Source organism: Erinaceus europaeus, chromosome 1 (assembly GCF_950295315.1).
Source record: "Erinaceus europaeus chromosome 1, mEriEur2.1, whole genome shotgun sequence".
Classification (NCBI taxonomy): domain Eukaryota; kingdom Metazoa; phylum Chordata; class Mammalia; order Eulipotyphla; family Erinaceidae; genus Erinaceus; species Erinaceus europaeus.
In genome coordinates, this window is record NC_080162.1 from 11,899,003 (window position 1) to 11,921,254 (window position 22,252).

Sequence of the window (22,252 nt, forward strand, 5' to 3'; positions counted from 1 at the left end):
CTTCCTATTATACAAGCTATCCTTTCTCAAATGCAGATACATTAAGGTATAATTGTTCTAATATAAAAAGATCCCTTAAAATCATGAAGTACCACCATGCATTTGATAAAATTCTACCCAGGGAACTTCCTGTTTAACATCACCGTTAATTGCATCAAGCGGTAGATAACTATTTGATTTTTTAAAAAAAATTAACAAAGGACCCGAGTTCAAACCCCTGGTTCCCACCTATTGAAGAAAGCTTCCTCAAGGGCACACCTGGCTGAGCACACATGCTAATAGTGTGCAAGGACCCAGGTTCGAGCCCCCGGTCCCCACCTGCAGAGGCAAAGGTTCAGGAGTGGTGAAGCAAAGCTGCAGGTGTGTCTCTCTGTCTCTCTCCCCCTCTGTCGCCCCCCTCCCTCTCCATTTCTGGCTGTCTCTATCTAATAAATAAAGATTAAAAAAAGAGAGAGAGAAAAAAAGAAAGCTTCCTCAATGGTGTGGTGAAGCAATGCTACACATGTCTCTCCTTCTCTCTCCCTATCTCCTCCACCTCTCTCAATTTCTCTTTGTATCAAAGAAAAGAAAAGAAGGGGAGTCGGGCGGTAGCGCAGAGGGTTAAGCCCAAGTGGCGTGAATCGCAAGGGCCGGCATAAGGATCCCCGTTCTAGCCCCTGGCTCCCCACCTGCAAGGGAGTTGCTTCACAGGTAGTGAAGCAGGTCTGCAGGTGTCTATCTTTCTCTCCTCCTCTCTGTCTTCCCCTCCTCTCTCCATTTCTCTCTGTCCTGTCGAACAATGACAACATCAATAACAACAATAACTACAACAACAAAACAAGGGCAACAAAAGGGAATAGATAAATAAAATATTTTTAAAAATAGCCTTCAGGAGTGGTAGATTTGTTGAGCCCCAGCAACAACCCTGGAGGCAAAAGAAAAAAGAAAAAAGAAAAAAAAAGAAAAGAAAAGAAAGTTAAAGACGGCTTTTAGGAGCAAAAGTTTGTTATACAGTTACTGAACCCTAGCAACAACATTAGTGGCAATAAAATGATCAACAAACTATGGACCATTTTCTCTCATCATGTCTACTATGATTCTCAAATACGCTGAACCTATTAGATAAACATTCCTGCTAACACTAGCAACTGCAAATACTGATAGACAGCCGCGACACTAATAAAATCAGCTACAGGTAGAAGTACAAGTACATATGAATACAGACATACAGGAACCAGAAAAAATAATTTTATGATTCGGGGTAATACCATTCTTTAGTGGTAACTCAGGCTTTCCTATTAAAGCAATTTTTATCCAAATAGTAGATTTGTTTTCATGGAAGTGTTTTTGATCAGAGGCCAACTGAGTATACTGCACTATTTTTTCAAAAATATTGAAAATGCAGCACACATTTGAGCTTTTTGCCAATAAACATAACCCATTTTAGAAAAGTCAAATCTAGCACATGCCATAAAATCAGTTTGAGAAATCATTAGATCATTCTTACATGTCAAGGATAAGAATGCCCTGATTTGATACAAGAGGTTATGAGATATGAATTCCATGGAATACTACTGAGTCATTTGACAAAGCTGACAGTGTATTGTTCAAAACAAAATGGATGGAACTTGAAGTGCCTGTGCTAAGTTATAAAAGACAGTGAACAACAACTACTGGATGGTATCAGTCACGGATGAATATAGACAACTAAAAAAATTTGCAGGGAGTTGGGCGGTAGCGCAGCGGGTGAAGCGCACGTGGTGCAAAGCGCAAGGACCAGCAGAAAGATCCTGGTTCAAGCCCCCAGCTCTCCACCTGCAGGGGAGTCGCTTCACAAGTGGTGAAGCAGGTCTGCAGGTGTCTATCTTTCTCTCCCCCTCTCTGTCTTCCTCTCCTCTCTCCATTTCTCTCTATCATATCCAACAATGACGACATCAATAACAATAATAACTACAACAATAAAACAAGGGCAACAAAAGGGAATAAATAAATAAATGTAAAAAAAAATTAAAAAAACAACTTGCAACAAGGGGCAGCCAGGTCTCTCACCTGGGGAGCACACCTGCTTCATGATGCATGTAAACCCGACTTGAGTCTGGCCCCCCCCACATATTGGTACTGGTACTGTGGTATAGACAGAGACAGAGGTAAAGAGACACACATAGAGAGGATATAGTACTGAAGCTTCCTTCAGTGTGGTGGGGACAAGCGCCAACCCGGGTCTCACAAGTACAGAGCAGCTCACGACTCAAGTGAGCTATTTCACTGCCTCTGCCTCACTCCTTTTATCTCAAAAAGGCTGATTCACAGTGGTGAAACTCTGGCAACTTCAAGAAGAAGGGGCAGGAGAATAGGGAGAACCGGAGGGGGAAGGGAAGAGGGAGGGAAAGGGATGGGAAAGAGAAGGGGGATTTATGAGGAAGAGAAAAAGAAATCTGTAACAATGATAATAATAAAAATAACTGACTTTTCGACTTGGTGAGAACTATAGTGGTTATTGGATGGATGGAGGTGGCAAAGAGCAGAGGGAGAAGTGGAAGAGGTTATTTGGTGTCAAGGCAAAGGAACTTTGGTGGTGGATGGAGTATGAAGTGAGTTTTATACATGTGTATATGTCTATAAAAATATACTCCTAGGGAGTCGGGCTGTAGCACAGCGGGTTAAGCGCAGGTGGCGTTCAAAGCACAAGGACCGGCATAAGGATCCGGTTTGAACCCCGGCTCCCCACCTGCAGGGGAGTCGCTTCACAGGCAGTGAAGCAGGTCTGCAGGTGTCTATCTTTCTCTCCCCCTCTTTGTCTTCCCCTCCTCTCTCCGTTTCTCTCTTTCCTATCCAACAACAACAATAATAACTACAACAATAAAACAACAAGGGCAACAAAAGGGAATAAATAAATAAATAAAATAAAATATTTTTTAAAAAAGTACAAAAATATATATATATACTCCTAATATCTTAAACTATTTAAACTATGTTAAATAAATAAAAATTAAAATTAAAAGATACCCTAAAAAGTATAACTGTGCTGGTAATGGTTAGTGAATATATTTGTAAGAATATGTAAGAATATTTGTAATGAACAATATTCTCCTAAATTTTCAAGAAACTATGAATACAATGCTGTAAAATGGAAGCATATATTAAATCTGAAACTATTTAGAAAGAATCCGTTGTAAATATGGCAAATACCTATGACAGATACAATAATGTAACTATGAATGGCATTGTAGTCTTAGCATGCAGATGGTCACAATCTCAATCTGAGAGGCATTTACTATTTCTAACATTCTTTAGACCCTATGAATAAGAGTTTAGACAAAAATCATCGGCTTCAACACATCTGAAAATGAGAGGTGATAAAATGGAGCGTATAACTTGGAGAGAAGATGCCATACCAACTCACCACTATCTTTATCTATAAAAATAACTGGCATATGGGTGTATATAACAGAGAACTAAATCTAGTCTCAAAATGAGAATCTATCCTAACAGGCCTATTCAGAAACTGGGTGACTATGTTTAGAGGTAGGACATTTCTATTCTGATGATTCATAAGCAGAGACTGACCAGCAATTCTAAGATCCACAGTCAAGGAGTAGCAGAATCTGCAGTGGCCCTGGCTCGGTGACCTCAAAGGCCTTTTCCACCTCTAATATTCTAGGATTCTATAGACAGGTACTGGGAATTTTCCATACAACTCTGCCCTTCAAAACCAATGTATCTGTCCTTCACACAAACTCTATAGGCTTAAACTCAGATTTCTACTATAGCATTTAAGTGAAATGACTTAATCATCCATTCAACCCACTCTAATGAAGAGACTGAATCTTTTACTTTAACCTGAAGTCCACAGAAATCATTATTAATGGACTATGACTTTTGGAGACTATATGAAAATAGAGACATGATAAACCGAACTTTTCTTGCCTCAATCATTTAAATTCACAGTTTCAGTGAACATGTAATTTACTCTGCATTGATGCTTTACACATGCAGCTTTTTAGTGGCTACAATCAAAACATTCCTTACTTAAAATAGGGATGGATTTCTTCTGACTAGGTCACAAGAAACTAAAGGAGAACTAAACCATAAAGTAGTAAATGTCTTTGTGTCTGTTTTCAACCAATCCCCTGACCTCCCCCTTTTATTCTATGATAGAAGGTGGAAATGATGTCAAGGAGAATATTCAGGGGGTGAGACTAATGCAAGTGTCTTACCTTCGACTGAGGTTGGGTGCATGAGAGGAGGCGCCAAAGTTGGCAAGTCAAAACTGGACCTAGTTAAACAAGAAGGTGACTAGAACAGACAATTCAGTGTTAAAGAGCCAGGGAAATCCATGCAAAGCCATGGAACCATAAATAAGAAGCTTTGGATGAGTGCTTTAGACGCTGTGTCCCTCAAAACTGTACTTTGGCTGTTGTTGTTGATGTCCTCTCCTATGAATATGTGTATGGCATGTGGAAGGCTCCACTGTGCATAAGAGACCAGGGAATGAGACGCGATTTTATAATGAGACAGGATCCATTCATTACAATTTGAAAAATGAAGTGGGAAGTAAACTCCTAGAAAAGAAAGAGCAATATCTAGAGTCGGGCGGTAGTATAGCGGGTTAAGCATTGGTGGCGCCAAGCGCAAGGACCAGTGTAAGGATCCCGGTTCGAGCCCCCGGCTCCCTATCTGCAGGGGAGTCGCTTCACAGGCGGTGAAGCAGGTCTGCAGGTGTCTGTCTTTCTCTCCCCCTCTCTGTCTTCCCCTCCTCTCTCCATTTCTCTCTGTCCTATCCAACAACGACGACAACAATAATAACAATAACTACAGCAACAAAACAACAATAATAACCACAACAACAAAACAAGGGCAACAAAAGGGAACAAATAAATATTTTTTAAAAAAAGAAAAAGCAGTTTCATAATCATGAAAAGCAAGACCCTCAGAAGGTCTCCCTCAGAGCAAAGCAGGAAGTTTTAGAGATGGGGGGTACACTGTAAAAAAGAAAAGGAGAAATCAAATGAATATACGCATGTACAGAAAAAAAATACTGGTGATCTGAGAGGTGGCGCAGTGGATAGGGCGTTAGACTCTCAAGCATGAGGTCTTGAGTTCATCTCCGGCAGCACATGTACCAGAATGATGTCTGGTTCTTTGTCTCTCTCCTGACTTTTTTATTAATAAATGAATAACATCTTTAAACAAAGAAAGAAAAAATACTGGAAAAAAATTTAAAGCAGTAATAGTAACGTACACTCTGAATGATCTTAGGCTTTTTATGTTGAACACTGTGCCTTCAGTAGGCATCAATTATTTACATGGTGAGAAAAATTACGGGAGCAAGAGAACTCAAAGAATGCCCTAGTGTATTACCAATAATCCGAGGATAACAGCAGCACAACTGATATTAAATATCACTGAAAGTTCAGGAAGAGTCTCTCTCTGATTGGGAATTAGCTAAGAAAACCTGTCTGATCATGAGTCTGTCTACTTCTCTTGAATTGTCCCTGGGAAAAGGAAATAAGGGAGGAGAGAGAGTCACTCAAACTGAACTTTTGTTGACCAGTTTCCTCCAGATGGATTTCACAGGTAGGCCACTAAAAGCAGCAATCGCCAGAGTAAGCTGTAACAGGAACACGGAGGTCAGCCCTTCCAGTCCTGCCCAGGGAGAACCTTCCAAGCTGATGAGTCACACCTGCGCCGGAAGTAGGTGTTGCTGTGAAATGAAGTCAATCTGTGCTGAGCGATCTCGGGGGAGGTGGGGAACCTTTATAAGAGCTAAGTGTCCATACTCTGTGTTCCAAAAGAGCATTGAATATGGCATAAAGAGTATGGATACTCGGCCCCCCCCAGTGGTAGCACAGTGCACATGGCACAAAGCACAAGGGCCAGCAGTGAAGCAGGTCTGCTGGTGTCTGTCTTTCTCTCCCCATCTCTGTCTTCCCCTCCTCTCTCTATTTCTCTGTGTCCTATCCAACCACAACAACAGCTATGACAAGAATGACAACTACAACAAGCAGCAACAAGGGCAACAAAATGGAAAGAGAGAGAGGGAGAGGGAGAGGGAGAGAAAAAGGGAGGAGAGGAAGAGGGAGATAGAGAGAGGGAGAGTGGGAATGGGAGAGGGAGAGGGAGAGGGAGAGGGAGAGGGAGAGGGAGAGGGAGAGGGAGAGGGAGAGGGAGAGAGAATGGACACTTGGCTCCTATATGCCAAATTCAATGCTATTTTGGTGGAATACATTTCTTCCCAGTAGAAGGTTGCCTCTAATTTGTTTCTGTCAGCAGTGGATTTCACTGGCTTTTTCAGATAGTGGCAGAGACAGAGAAAGAAAAGACACTATAGCACTTCCAATGCAGTGACGACTCAACTTGAACTTGAGTTGCTTATGTGGCAAAGCAGATGCACTATCCAGGTAAGTGGTTAGTCCTTGGTTCTAGTTGTAACCGTCCTTTGTGGAACACGTAAATATGCATGCACACAGAATTAGATTTAACCATATCACCATCTATATTTCTTATCTCATAGGTTTTTCTATGTTTTTAAATTTTGTGGGCATTAACTTCAGCAAATTTACTTTCTCCTTTTTAATGGTCAGTTCCCACAAAACACATTTTCATTTCTTCCAGATGCATGAGGGAAAGAGGAGGGATGCATTGGATCGACCTTCCCGTGGTGCATGTTGTGAGTACCCATTCATTGGGGAAACTGAAGATCCTTCCTAGCCGACTGAATCCACATGGATCCCAGTCACTTTCAAAGCCATTAACTGGCTATGGAAGAAGGGCAAACGCTAGAAGAAGAAGAAGGAGAAGAAGGAGAAGGAGAAGGGGAAGGGGAAGGGGAAGGGAAAGAGGAAAGGAATCAGGGAGGCAGAGGAAATTAGAGGAGATTAGCCTTGGCTGAATCACTGTATTGTGTTGGACACTTCAGATTCGATTTGATTGAATTCAGTCTTCCTAACATCTCCACAGTAAGTGTGATTATGGGAGAAAGCACAAAGGCTCAGAGAGGTTAATTATCTGGCTGGAGACCACGCAGCATAGAAGTGACAATGCTGAGACTCAAACCCAAGTCTTTCTACAGTTGATACTTAAGTGAATCCCACAGAAATCCCAAAAGTTGAGAGTCAGGCGGTAGCACAGTGGGTTAAGCACAGGTGGCGCAAAGCACAAAGACTGGCACAAGGACCTGGGTTCGAGCCCCCGGCTCCCCACCTGCAGGAGAGTCGCTTCACAGGTGGTGAAGCAGGTCTGCAGGTGTCTGTCTTTCTCTCCCCCTCTCTGTCTCCCCTCCTCTCTCCATTTCTCTCTGTCCTATCCAATAACAATGACATCAACGACAATAATAACTACCTACAACAGCAACAAAACAACACGGGTGACAAAAGGGAATAAATAAATAAATATTTTTTTAAAAAAGAAAAGAAATCCCAAAAGTCTTTTTTTTCCTTTTGTATTATTTCAGAGTCCCAGATAGCAGTTTGAAGGAAAAAAAAAAAAAAAAAAGGCTGGATTAAGCTCTTTGTACAGGCACAGAGCAGATAGTATTAATAATTTATGTTCCACTAAAGCTGTAGAAAACAGGTCAAAGCTGGGAGTGCCAGATGCACCTAAAAACACTCTCCTACAGCACCACAGATAAAATTCCAACTAGTTCACCGGAAAGCAAAGAAAAGGGAAGGACTGATCAAATGCCGAGTGGATGACTACAGAATTATTTGAATCTTACATCCCAAGAAAACCACTGAAACACATGATATCCAATTGTATTTCAACCACCCAGGAAGATACGGCTCCTCTGTAGAACAAAGCTTGAGACAAAGGTCAGGATGTGGAGCACACAGAGGAAGAAAAGAAAGTCACGCTTTGCTTATGCGTCAGGTCTGTGGAAAATCAAGACCAAGCCTCTCACTGGCCAGGCAGGCCATTGCAGACAACAGCAGACATACATTGTCTAAATGCATTCATGGTCACCCTCCAGGATTCCATTTCTGCTAAGATAAGGTGCAATCAAAATCTTCTGAAGTGAATCACGGGCTGGGATTGAGGAAGATTATCAGGATTATATTCCACTATGATTATATTTCACTAATGAAAATCCACTAGATTTTGTTCCACTAATGAAAAAAATGAATGTGTACATTTCTTATGCCTGAGTCACTAGCATTAATATGTTAAATCTATTTGGAATAAATGTAAATGTGCATAACAAAACCAATTATTTTTAGATAGAGGATGATTCTAGTTGGAGAGGCACAGTAAAGTAGGGATCATTAGCAATGGTCATTCTTCATAGCAAAAGAAATGAACTGCACTCTGCAGTTTTCATCATCAGTGTGGTTATCTTCCTGTAAGCTAATGACGGGCAAATGTATTCTGCGTGCTGACAGAGCTAAGTAAATACACTCACTATGTTACTGCACCAGATCACAGTGGGCAAATCCAGGCACAGAGAATATAACAGGTCCCTACAGAAGAGACAGAGAGCAGTGGACAGTGTGGGGGATTCAGTGACTTGAAAACCTTTTTTTTTAATTACTATTTCTATTTATTTTTTTGGATGGAGACAGCCACAAATCGAGAGGGAAGGGGGTGGTAGACAGGGAGAGAGACAGAGAGGCACCTGCAACATTGCTTCCCCACTCACAAAGCTTCCCCTGCAGGTGGGGACCAGGGTTTGAGCCCGAGTCCTTTTACACTGTTAACATGTACGCTCAACCAGCTGCACCACCACCCAGCCCCAACCTGAAAACTTTTCATCCTATTCTTCTTCACCAGCAATGAATCAGATAGTAGAAGTATGGTCACTTCGGGGATTTACTAATATCAGAAATAAAAATGCAATTCTCCAAGGCTACGACTTTGAAAAAAAAAGTTCCCTCTTTAAACTATTGGAAATGTATGATACCAAAGTCAATTATAATTTTTTATACCTGACTTTATTTTTTTTATTTTTTATTTTTTTTTATTATTATTTTTGTTTTTGTTTTTGTTTTTGTTTTCCTCCTCCAGGGTTATTGCTGGGCTCGGTGCCTGCACCATGAATCCACCGCTCCTGGAGGCCACTTTTTTCCCCCCTTTTGTTGCCCTTGTAGCTTCGTTGTGGTTATTATTGCCCTTGTTGACGCAATTCGTTGTTGGATAGGACAGAGAGAAATGGAGAGAGGAGGGAAAGACAGAGAAGGGGAGAGAAAGATAGACACCTGCAGACCTGCTTCACCGCCTGTGAAGCGACTCCCCTGCAGGTGGGGAGCCGGGGGCTCGAACCGGGATCCTTACGCCAGTTCCTGCGCTTTGCGCCACATGCGCTTAACCCACTGCGCCACCGCCCGACCCCCACCTGACTTTAAAATGTTTCTGTGTACTGCAATGATATTAACATCAGTATATCTCATTTGAAGATAAAAAGATGGAGCTTAAATCATGTGCCACTATTTAAAAAGTAATTGTTAAATAATATTTATCACATTAAAAAATAACAGTAGCTACAGTGATGAAGAGAAACACAAAAAATAATTTGACACTGATTGTGAAATAAAATAATATTAACGCAAGTGAACAACTTCTTCAGACAGAATTATTCTAGTGAATAGACCTAAACAGAATAATGAAGGGACCAGTGGGGGAGGCCCAGGACAGTCACAGGTTCAAACTCTGCCTCTGTTTTGGTTCACTCTTACTGACAAATTTAATATAGAAGTCTCAGTGCCCTGATCTTCAAAATGGACAGAAAGCTATTTAACCCAGAATATAGTGGATTATATAAAAAATCTTAGCACCTGCCAACTATTTTATAGCAAATGGAAACTAACTTTTTCTAGATTTCCTACTGATTCAAACTGAGACTTGCAAGAAAAGCCAATAAGTATCTACTTTGAGTAATAATTTTTAGAAGAATAACTTTTTTGTCCTTCATAAGGCCCAAGTGATCTTCTCTCTCCTGAAGACAAAAGAATCAGGTGAAGTCTTATTTGACTCAAATCCAACACGCACGTCAGCAGCTCAAGTAGTTTTTTTTTTTATCTTCTTTTACTTTGGTACTAATTTCTCATCATTCTACAAGCTGTATTTGAATTTCTAATCTGAGTCCCGAATATCAGTCTGCTTTGAAGTTCTGAGACATGTAAGATCAGTTTCTTTTATAGTTTTCTCATGAAAAATTATAAGCATGAAATGGAAGCATCAGCACACATGTGGGAATAGACTAATTTAAAAAAAATCAGTCCACACAAAATGATTTTACTATTTATTTTGAAAAGTAAAAAAAAAAGGGGGGGGCAGAAGATTGTTTCCAGGACTGGGAACTTATTATGGTAGTGTGAAAGTAACTTTCAATTTCTGACCTGCAGCATCACCACTCTCCTGTCACCCACTGACCATTCATCTGGGCAGTGGAAAGACAGGAAGCTTAAGAGGTATACAGAGGGATGGTCAAAGGCGAAAATCTGAGTGCAGCATTTCATGGCTTAGGAGAGTTTCATTCATGCAGCCCGCCATCCCGAGAAAACATTCTCACTACTGAGCTGACGGTGATCTGGCTTTGGAAGGAACTTAGAGGTGAGCTGTGGTGGGATTGGCACAGGGCTGGCAGCAGACGGGGAGAGGTCTGTATTCCACTTTTACACTTAATTTTGTGATGTGGGACTTGCTTAAACTATTTGAGTAAATGTTCCCTTGATCTGCAGAATTGGGATAAGAATAACAGGGAGTAGGGTGGTAGCGCAGTGGGTTAAGCGCACGTGGCACAAAGTGCAAGGACCGGCATAAGGATCCCGGTTTGTTTGAGCCCCCGGCTCCCCACCTGCAGGGGAGTCGCTTCACAGGCAGTGAAGCAGGTCTGCAGGTGTCTGTCTTTCTCTCCCCCTCTCTGTCTTCCCCTCTTCTCTCCATTTCTCTCTGCCCTATCCAACAACAACAACATCAATAACAACAACAATAACAACAACGACAAACAAGGGCAACAAAAAAGAATAAATAAATATTTTTAAAAAATTTTAAAAGAGTATCTATGTATGAGCACTCAGTAGAGTGCCTGACACCTCCCATGGTTTATCAATGAATTATATCGCTTAATAAAACATATATGTGTGTGTCTGTGTGTATCAACCAAAGTACAATTATTCACTCTATGACAACCTCTACTAGAATCATCAAACAAGTAGCATGCAGAAAAATTTAAGATAACTTAGATTTCACTTAAATCCTGTCTCTTTCTCTCCCTAACTTGAGGACAAATCCCATAAACCCAGTATCAGTTTGGATACAATACATTATACTCAACGATTTAACAATGGGGATAAAGTCTAAGCTCGGCAGATAAAGGACTACAAAAGCTAAATAAGGGCAAGAGACTGGCTCACTTATTGATAACTTTTTGGTTAATACCAGGCCACCCCATCATAACTGGGGCTCTCCCTCATAGACAGGATGGGACTAGTCCTCTAAGAGGTCCCTCCCTCCACCATCACTGGTAACTTCCAACAGGAATCTCATCGTAAGCCCTGTTGTAGGACTCTCCAGGACCTGGTCTTCACTTTAGAGCAGCAATGTTAGGGACTACCTCACAATCTGAAGGGAGGCTGGGTCATCCTACTCTGCCACTCAAGGAAGACTGATCCCAGAGTGAGTGCAACCTAGAATGTTCCCAGCTGTGACCTCTGTCTGTGAGCTCAGACTGACAGGGATTCAGAGGGTACACAGGGTCCTGTGCAAAATGTGAATATATATGGGGCCTAGGTCAGATCCATGGGGTAAACAGCCAATATATGTATATATTTTCTTCAAGTCTGGGAGCTACTCTCTGCCATAACACAGTTTTTTAGTCCTATTCTCAACTCTGACGCCAACTTCCCAGACAATATTTTTAGTCTAACTGCATATTATCTATTTTTTTTAATTTTTAAAAATACTTTATTTCATGTATCCCCTATTGTTGTCCTTGTTTTTTTTTTTATTGTTGTAGTTATTATTTTTGTTGTCATTGTTGGACAGCATAGAGAGAAATGGAGAGAGGAGGGGAAGACAGAGAGAGGGGGAGAGAAAGACAGACACTCGCAGACCTGCTTAACCGCCTGTGAAGTGACTCCCCTGCAGGTGGGGGGCTGGAGGCTCCAACCAGGACCCTTAAGCCAGTCCTTGCGCTTTGCGTGTGCTTAACCCACCTGACTCCCTTTTTTTTTTTTAAAAAAAAAAAGATTTTATTTTACTGCATATTAGCTATTAAGCTTCGGCAAAAATAAAAAGTACTTAAGTCTTGGGTGATTTAAAACACACCTAAAATGGACTTCCTAGCTTCTTTCCACCGCCAAGATCCCTAATCTCATCTGCTCTACTCCTACTTTTTGGTTCTGTTTATTGAATACTTTGTCCTGCTTACATCTTATCACCGTTTAGCTACCAAGTTGCAGACACTATCCTGACGCCATCCTGACTTCACTGGGAAGATGACCTGTGTCCCAGAACCTTACTTCTCCAGAGCCCTACCCCAACAGGGAAGGAGAGAGAGATAGGTTGGAGGTGTGGATTGACCTGCTAATATCCATGTCCAGTGGAGAAGCAATTGAAGAAGACTTAATTCCCACCTTCTGCACCCCATGAAGAATTTTGGATAAAGAATAAGGAAGTCTCCAATGGAGGGGATGGGATACAGAACTCTGGTGGTGGGAACTGTGTGGATACTCCTATTATTTTACAACCTTATAAATAATTACTAAATCACTAATAAATTTTTTTTTAAAAAAGGGTGAAAAGCTGAGAAGTGGCGCACTTGATGACACATATTACAGTGTGCAAGGACCTGGGTTTAAGTCCCCAGTTCCCACCTGCAGGGAGAAGCTTCATGAGCAGTGAAACAATATTTCGTGTGTTTCTCTTTTTCTCTTTCTGCCTCCCATTTCCCTCTCAACTTCTCTGTCTGTACTCAAAGATAAATAAGCCTTAAAATAATACATAAATCTAAAACCTAAATATGCAAAGGTATGACTTCTGCTCTATATACATTGGCGGCTAGATATCTCACTGTACTATCATTCTTTGTAAAGTAAAATATCAGTCTATTTTGATAATCTCTAAGGATTTCCACTGTTTGTTTTCTTTGTTTGTTTGTCTTTGGTTTCGTGTAAGTGTGTGGAATATACAAACACACCAAAAACTAAGTGGCAGTTATTGAAGTGGATTGTTTCTGGTCAAGGGCAGGACAACATGTTGTGTTTTACTTAAAATTTAAGGATTTTTTAAGAAAGCAGAAAATAAAGTGTTGGTAAAGAAGGACAGTCACTGGTCACTTTGAGTTCTAAAATCAGGTAAAAAATAGTATAATAAATATAAAGCTGGGGAGCCAGGTGGTAGCGCAGTGGGTTAAGTGCACATGGTACAAAGCGCAAGGACCAGCACAAGGATCCTGGTTCAAACCCTGGCTCTCCACCTGTGTGTGTGTGGGGGGGTCACCTCACAAGCAGTGAATCAGGTCTTCAGGTATCTATCTATCTTTCTCTCCCCTCTTTACCTTCCTCTCCTCTCTCATTTTTCTCTCTGTCCTGTCCAACAACAACAAAAACAACAGCAATAACAATAACAGAAAGAAAGAGAGAGAGAAAGAAAGAAAGAAAGAAAGAAAGGAAGGAAGGAAGAAAGATATAAACCAGTAACAACATATTTATGTTTTCCACACTCCTTGGTTGTGGAAAAAGTTTGCCAAGAGCTAACTTGATATTAACAGATATTAACAGATATTAAAGGGATTCCTTAGGGCACTAGTCTACTGACACAGTCTTACACAGTTTTCTGAATGATTCCGAGGTATAAACTTCTAGAGAAAGGTCTGTTGCTTTCTCAATCCTTTCATCTCCTGCTCAGCTAGCCACATGATTAAATTTGGGAGCCCATAATGTAAAAATGGGAAACTAAGCCCTTGCTAATGAATTCGGCAAAATGTCTTTATAATATTTCTACTCCTTACAAGAAATATCCAAGTAGAGAATTCATGTTCTCATTTAACCAATGAAGAAACTAAGATTCCATGCCCCCAACTGTTCATGTGATCTGAGATGAGTAATATAACACACCTAAGCTCTGCTTGATACCTCCATATATGTGGATGACACTTATGACACAGTGTTGACATAAATTCAGATGAGAACTACAAAAAGGATCCAAGCACATAGAAGTTCCACCCCAAATAATTTTGGGTTTGTTGGAAGAGTCGTGATGCTTTTTTGCATAGAAAAACATGTCATGGGAGTTGGGTGGTGGCGCAAAGCGCAAGGACCGGCATAAGGATCCCGGTTCGAGCCCCCGGCTCCCCACCTGCAGGGGAGTCGCTTCACAGGCAGGAAGCAGGTCTGCAGGTGTCTTTCTCTCCCCCTCTTTCTCTTTCCCTCCTCTCTCCAGTTCTCTCTGTCCTAGCCAAAACGACAGCAATAACAACAACAATAATAACAACAACGATAAACAACAAGGACAACAAAAGGGAAATAAAGATAAAAAAATTAAAAAAAGAAAAACACATCATGACTTTTCCAACAATCCAATATTATTCCCTCTCTCTTTTCCGTCTGTCTGTCTCAGTAGAGGAATTCAAATGAAATCTAAAATAAAACATGTATATGGCCACTAGGTCATATATATATATATATACACACATATATATATATATGTGTATAGTGATTTAATGATGATCAACAAAACTGTAGGATAAGAGAGGTACAGTTCCACACAATTCCCACCACCAGAACAACTTCGTATCCCATCCCCTCCCCTGATAGCTTTCCTATTCTTTATCCCTCTGGGAGGATGGACCCAGGGTCATTGTGGGATGCAGAAGGTGGAAGGTCTGGCTTCTGTAATTGCTTCCCCGCTGAACATGGATGTTTCTAACTTTCCCTAGTGGGGTAGGGGCTCTGGAGAGGTGGGGTTCCAAAATACATGGGTGAGGTCGTCTGTCCAGGAAAGTCAGGTTGGCATCACAAACCCAATTGTAAGGAAGACTAAAACAAGAATGAACCACTAGGACTACATCAATTGAAAAGTTTCTGCACAGCAAAAGAAACCATCCAGGACCAGACCGTAGTACACCAGATTAAGCACACATGGCGCAAAGTGCAAAGACCATGCAGGGATGCTCTGGACCCCCATCTGCAGAGGGGTCGCTTCACAGGTGGTGAAGTAGGGCTTCAGGTGTCTATCTTTCTCTCCCCCTCTCTTCCCCTCCTCTCTCAGTTTCTCTCTGTCCTATCCAACAACAACAACAGAAAGAAAAAAAAAAGATGACCTCCAGGAGCAGTGGATTCATAGTTTACACCTTCAGCTTTTTTTTTTTTTTTTTAATAAGCAACACATTTAAAATGTGTTTAGTTTTGTGAGAGCAGGAGAAAGTGAGACAGGGGTCCAAATGTCACTGAGCTCTGGGGAATGAAGTGAGGGTCTCACAACAAGTCTATGTCATCTGAAGTTCACTCTCAAACCCTTAAGCTATGTCAACTTCAAAATAATCTGCTAGCATCTAAGGCTTGTCCTTACAATAGGTCTTTGAGGGTTTTAGCCCAGTGTTGGCTAATTTTTAATTTGTTTTCCAAAATCGAAGAAAAAATGAGATAAAAACATGAAAGACCACTGCAGAAAGTAAGAAAAAAACAGATAAAAACTTAGACATAAAAAAAACCAAAACAAATAACTTAGAGATAACCATCTGTTGGGGATGGGCAGTGGAGCAGCTGGATGAGTGCTCAGGGTACTAAGCGCAAAGACCCGGTCTGAGCCCCACTCTCCACAGGTGGGTGGGGGCAGTTTCATGAGTGGTAAAGCAGGTCTGCAGGTATCTATCTTTCTATCTTCCTCTCTAACTCCCCCTCCTCTTGATTTCTCTCTGTCCTATCAAATAAAATGGGATTTTATTTATTTTTTTTATAAAAAAGGGAGGGGGAAGGGATAGCTGTCAGGAGCACACAGCCCCAGTGATAGCCCTGGTGGTGATAAAAAAAGACAGAGAGCAACATCTGTTCATATCATTTACAGATGTCTAGGAAATAACTTATCATTCAGAAGAGTTTCTGAATCAACCTAACTTTGAGGAGAGGGGAGAGAACCAGAGCACCCAGCCAGGTACATTTGATGCAGGGCTGTGAGCTTGAGATTTACAAACACAAGATGTGTCATGTGCCACCGCACCACTGCTTCTCAACACCACCCTGCTGGAGAGATGTGAAAATATTAACTTTATACACTGTATGTTATACCAGTTAAGAGCACGCCCTGGAGAGGGGGAGTGAGTGCCCACACTAGAATTTCATCTCTACCCGTGGGTAACTTTGAGCGAGCCAAAAGCTTAGACATGCATACCTCAGTTTCCTCCTCTGTAAAAATGGAAATAACAAAAATGCTTCCTTCGTAGTGTTGCTGAGAAGATTAAATGAGCTTCCACCTATAAAGCGATGATGACAAACCCTGCTCTGTCTATGAGAAGTGGTCAATAAATGCCCTTAGAGAAAAAGACATGAATCCAGGAAATGTAATTCTCCATCTCCTGCTTCAAGCCAGGAACTTGGCAGATCCCCTGGAATCTGAGCTCTCCCTCTCACAGCCTACATGCAATACCTTGCCAAGTTGTATTGAATTTCCCCCCTAAGTACCTCTTACATATAACCCTTGCTCTCTGGCACAGTCTCTGCCTTGGTTCAGACTCTCAGCACCCCTTGTACCCAGATCATCGTCAGTACAGCCTGACTGCTCACCTAACTCCCATCTACAAACCTAATGCTTGATGAGGTCTCTGAACCACCATCACCACTATAATCTGTCCCCCTCCTCCTCCTCCTTCTCTTCTTCTTTTGTTATACGCTCACTCTGTTTGTCTAGACATTCAAAATAATGTTTATTTCCCACACATTGTAGACTCTCCTGTTTCTATCACTGTTGGGATAAGATCACTGTGCCTTTGCTGGTCTGACTCAGTTCTGCTGTGAGCCTTCCAGATGAACTGAGAGGGGTCTCCCAGTTGCTCCTTTCTGATATTCAATGTAGCTGTGAATAGTGCTCACATCTCCAATCTCCCCGACTGAAATACTGCTGCTATGTCTCTTCTAGATTGGTTTTCCACATTGAATGTCATGCACAGTCTACAAAAGTTAGAATCTTAGTTGAATAAATGCCCAATCTGAACCCAGCACCACATGGGAGGTGCTACAGCATTCAATGAAGCTCTGGTATTATGGTATTTTTGTAATAATAATAATATAAAACAAAAAAACCAGTGATCCTGGGTCAATAAATGTGTATATGGCAAGGCCTTGGCTCCAGCAACACATTTTTTTTTCCTTCAGGGTTATTGCTGGGGCTCAGTGCCTGCACTATGAATCCACTGTTCCTGGAGGCCATTTTTGTTGCCCTTGTTGTTGTTACTATTGTTGTTACTATTGTTGTTGTTGGATAGGACAGAGAGAAATCAATAGAGGAGGGGAAGACAGAGAGGGGGAGAGAAAGACAGACACCTGCAGACCTGCTTTCCCATTTGTGAAGCGACCCCTCTGCAGGTGGGAGGCCCGGGGGCTCAAACGGGGGTCTTTACACCAATCCTTGCAATTTGTGTCATGTGTGCTTAACTCACTGAGCTACCGCCCAGCCCCTCAACACAAAGTATTAAGGCCAATTTTTCTAACAGTCCTCATTACTAAAATGCATTTTACAGTTTACCTAAAAACAGGACAAAACATATAGACAACTTGATAGAAAGTACAGTGACTGTGTGTTTGTGTGTGTGTGTGGGTGTGCATGTGTGTATGTTCTAATACTCCTAGGATCATGAAATCTTGTGTCATGTGGTAACCATCACCTGTGAAAGGACCCTGATGGTCGCTGGGAATGTAAAGAATTTCTTTCTACTAGTTGAGGACACAGATACAACATAAACCACCTGCAAAGGCACTCTCTTCCTTTGTCAAGCATCACCTTTCCTGCCAATCTAAGGAGCCCATCAGCTGGCATGGGGAGTGAAAGGGAAAATGTGTCAGAGAAGAACAGTGCTAAGATATGTGAAAGGCAGATTTGTAAAACTATCAGCAGAACACTTTCAGCAGCCCCCACAGGTGGTATAGTGGTAGACTGCACAACTTACAAGTGTTAGGTCCCGCGTTCAAACCCCATAGTGACATAAGTCAGGGCAGATGCTCTGGTTTTTTCTCTCTCTCATGAATGATATATCTTCAAATTTTAAAAAAGTAAGACAATTATTAAAAATTGTTTTGCTTTAAGTCAGAAAGATTGGTGATAATGACTTTGATGCATTTACTTTTAACAAGTAGGAAGGTTTTGGGGGCCAGGCGGTGGCGCACCGTGTTAAGCTCCCATGGCTCAAAGCTCCAGGACTGGGGTAAGGATCCTGGTTCAAGCCCCTGGCTCTCCACATGCGGGGGGGGGGGGGGGGGGTCGCTTCACAAGTTGTGAAGCAGGTCTGCAGATATCTATCTTTCTTTCCCCCTCTGTCTTCCCTTCCTCTCTCAGTTTATCTCTGTCCTTAAAAAAAAATAGTAAGTTTTTTTAACAGCACTTAATTCACTGCTTAAAACAATTACTTAGATCCAAAAAATTATAAATACTTACCTATTATCTTAAAATGTATATTCACTTGTTAGTTGTTATCTATATTCATAAGAGGCAATATGTATGTTTCATCTGGATTTTAAAATTCAGGTGAAATAGAAGTCAATGCTAACTTTATATATGATTATGATGTGAGAGCAATGCTTAGCAATAAACCCTATTGTATTATGCTGTGTCATACAGATACAACCAAGAAAAGTTCACCTTGAGCTTGCTCAATCTTAAATTGTAGGGGTAACATGAACTAAACTCCTATTTTATAAATTAAGATACACCAGGTTTGCCCTAAGATTTTTTTCCATTTTGTGTCACTGGGTACTCACTGATACTAATACCTCTGTATAATTAAAGTCCTAGAGGACTTTGCTGCACATGAACGAGAGTAACTATCCCCAGAATGACCCACAAAATTATTTAAAAGCAGGGTTTCCAATTGGCATGGGGCCTACCATTTGGTGCAAAGTAGCCCACAAACCTTAATTAGGATCTTTGAAAAAAGAAACTCAAATTTTTTCTACAGAATAAATGTTATATATGCCATGCCACTAAAAAAAAAAAAATTGTGTCTTCAATGCAATTTAATCTTTATTTTGAACATTAAATACAGTCTATGAAACCATTTGCTTAGAAATGTTAAATCTGAAGTACATACACCTCTGACAGAGGATAAACACATTACCCTAGGCTATGAATTAGCAAGGACAACCACAACAAAAGTGTTATCCATAAGCCACTTTTCGAATCCACCCGGAGTGTCCTGAGAACAAAACGTTTAAATCTGCTTGCACACTGACAATAGCGATATTGATATTTCTCCATGTTCCCTTCTGGTTGCTAAGAGATTTACGTTGGACAGACGACTCTGTTGTGCTCATAACAAAGCAATTTGGTCCACAAAGCATTTGCTTCAGTTGAGTGAGTCCAGAAACTCCTTTTGCCTCACCCTTTCCCTATTTTGCTGCTGTGTCAAACAAGGGCCTAGGCATAGAGGCAACAAGCAGGTCAATTCTTTCTGCCATAAGAAACCGCTAAGTATACATAAACTTGAACAGCTAGCACTTCTTATATAGACTGTCAATAGCAATGATCATGCTTTTTTATGCAAAAATCTGTCTCTTTCCACAACTTTCTTAGAAGACAGTTTATCAAAATGAAGGGAAGATAGCTGAGTATGTAGACTGGGCCAGTCAATAGCAACCTACCCACATCCTAATACAGTAAAATTAAACCAGACACATGGTGATTTTATATAAATGCTGCTGTGCATAGCTTTGAAATATGCCTGTGCAGACTATCCTCAGCAAAGTTGGTCCTTTTGTAAAAAGAAAAAAAATATTCAAGATATTAATTTAGATGAGTATTCAAGTGGTAACTATCTATATTTAACATCCTGCAGCAACACTGCAGCCCTCCAAACTCAGTCGCGAAGACTGCCAGGCAACAATAGGCAGAGAGCCTCCTTCTTTAGAGCCTAACTCGGAAGAAGATGGCAAAGACACACAAAATATTCATGATCACTCCTGCAGGGAGGTACGTGTGGCAGATGAAAGCACATGCACCACTACTCAGAGCAGAATCAGATCATGTTTCCTTGGGGAATTCTCACAAAGAGACATAAAAATGCTACACGACCCGACTTCCTTATTCATATCACAGAGTTTTAGTCAATTCTCATTAACCGTCAAGGAGGGGAAAAAGTGTTTTGGGGCCTCATTCCCAGGCTGGTCTCTAGGAGTCATATTTAATGGCACTACCACCAAACACTGAGTGCTCGGGCTGTAAGGAAACACCGCTGACCTAGAATATTGCTATGTCTCCCCTGTATTAGCATATTGCTAGAAGATGACTAGTGATCCAGCTTTGACCTGAAGCAGCCCAGTGTAAAAGGTTGTGGTCTCTTTCCCTGCCATGGGAATTCCTGCGTTCAGGATCAGCACTTCTTACCTAGTAGAAAAAGAAAAAAAAAAAAAAAAAAAAACTAACCCCTGTGATTCCAGCTTTGCTGAACAAAAGAAAGTTATTTCTAGTAATGCATTTCCATTCCACCACCTAGCTAAAAGCGCCTTATAGAAGGAAGAAGGGAAAAGAAAAAAAGGGCAAAATAAAAGAAAGAAAAAGCAAGGCAGAAAATGACTTTTCTGCTACATCTTTAAGGTCACAGATCTGCCCAAGACATGCACACACGTGATACAATTCTAGCACAAAAGCTTCTTTTCCGAAAGAGCTCTAAGAAGTACAGAAGCCGGCTCTCTGGCCTCTCCCTCCACTCTCAGCCACTGCAGTCTATTTAACCTTGACTGGGCTGAAAGGAAACTACTTTTAACTCCCTTGCAACACCTTTCTGTGCCGAGCAGGCATGCCCGTGCTCTGTTAAGAGAAAGCACACCTTCCGCATCAGCACTGCATCAACCCCACAGGATGAAAATTCTCCCCTTGCCTAGTCTAGCCCATAGCTGTGGTCCACCACAGACTTTTCTCATCAGTCTCCAATTTACAACACCCAATTTACACTCCACACAGCATGTTAAAATAGCCCCTTCATCCCCCTAACAGATGTCCGGAGGAGAATGAAACAAAAAGAACCCAGGCAAGAGCTCAGCTTGGGCAGACATAACTACCTTTTTCTTCCGATCCCGGGACCGTTTGCGATGCTTCCTTTTTTTCTCTGTCTCTTCTTCAGCATTGATTTCTAGATCCCTGTTTTTCTTTAATTGTGAGGCTGCATGAGCCATAATGCATTGAAAAAGATCCTCTCAAGCACACAGGGCTCCCTTCCACAAGGTGATATCCTCAGGCACCTCTATTAGGTTCACAGCAACATTCCAATCACTGAAGAGAAACCTCTGACTAGAAGCAGGAAGTCATTCAAAATGCAGAGATGCTGTGGAAGCCGAAGCTTTTTACAAACCCAACGGATGGTCTCCAGACTTCATCCTCCACCTTCCTCTACCTGAGCCTTCACAGGACAGTGCAGCCATCGTAATGCATTGAACCGTTGTGCAAAAAAAAAAAGACAGCTGAGACAGAGGAAACTGTATGATGACTGTACCCCCTGCCACCAGCTGGAAGTGCCTAAGTGATTCCTCAGAAGGGGGAATGCTGCAAAGGATGCTGCTCCAGAGGGTGGGGAAAAAAAAAAAATCAAGAGTCACCACATATGCAGGAGCAAAAATCTAGCACTAATTCTGAAAACCTATTTTAGAATCCCCCGGAAAGAAAAAAAAAAAAAAAAGACAAGGCTGCAATTTATACATCACCACTAGATCAGCACAGAGCATAATTTAACCCATACTAGAATGGAGCGGTTCCTACTATAGTCTAACTGCTGATGGTGACACAATATATAGAAAAAGATTCAATAGAATGCACTGGGTTTTGCTATGGAGATCTGGAAAACAATGGCTGCATTGCCCATCTCAACAGCGTGGCCTTTATGCTGAACTGTTAGTCTCAATGCAATTTGTGGGAGAGAACTACAGAAGGGCCTGTTGTCTTTTAAAAACAACATGCTGATTACAACACATCATACAGAAAGACCAGAAAGACGTGAGCACGTTGGTGTAGGGAACAGATGCCTGATTCATAAGAGTTCCCCAGGACTCTCCTCTCATGTGGTCTAGGGGTCAGAGAAAGGGGACACTGTACAGTAATCAGGACTTTGGAGTCCCTGAAATTTTGAATTGGCTTTTCATGT

General features: G+C 41.4%; 1 protein-coding gene across 1 annotated transcript in view; it reads right to left on the reverse strand.

Annotated features, from left to right (window-relative positions):
- ANK3 (ankyrin 3) overlaps positions 1–22,013 on the reverse strand; it is a 306,521-nt gene extending 284,508 nt beyond the window's left edge. The window contains exon 1 of the mRNA XM_060186709.1: positions 21,177–22,013. Coding sequence (XP_060042692.1) covers positions 21,177–21,290 — 114 coding nt within the window. The 5' untranslated portion in view covers positions 21,291–22,013. The remainder of the gene's footprint in view (positions 1–21,176) is intronic.
- Between the last annotated feature and the right edge of the window lie 239 nt (positions 22,014–22,252).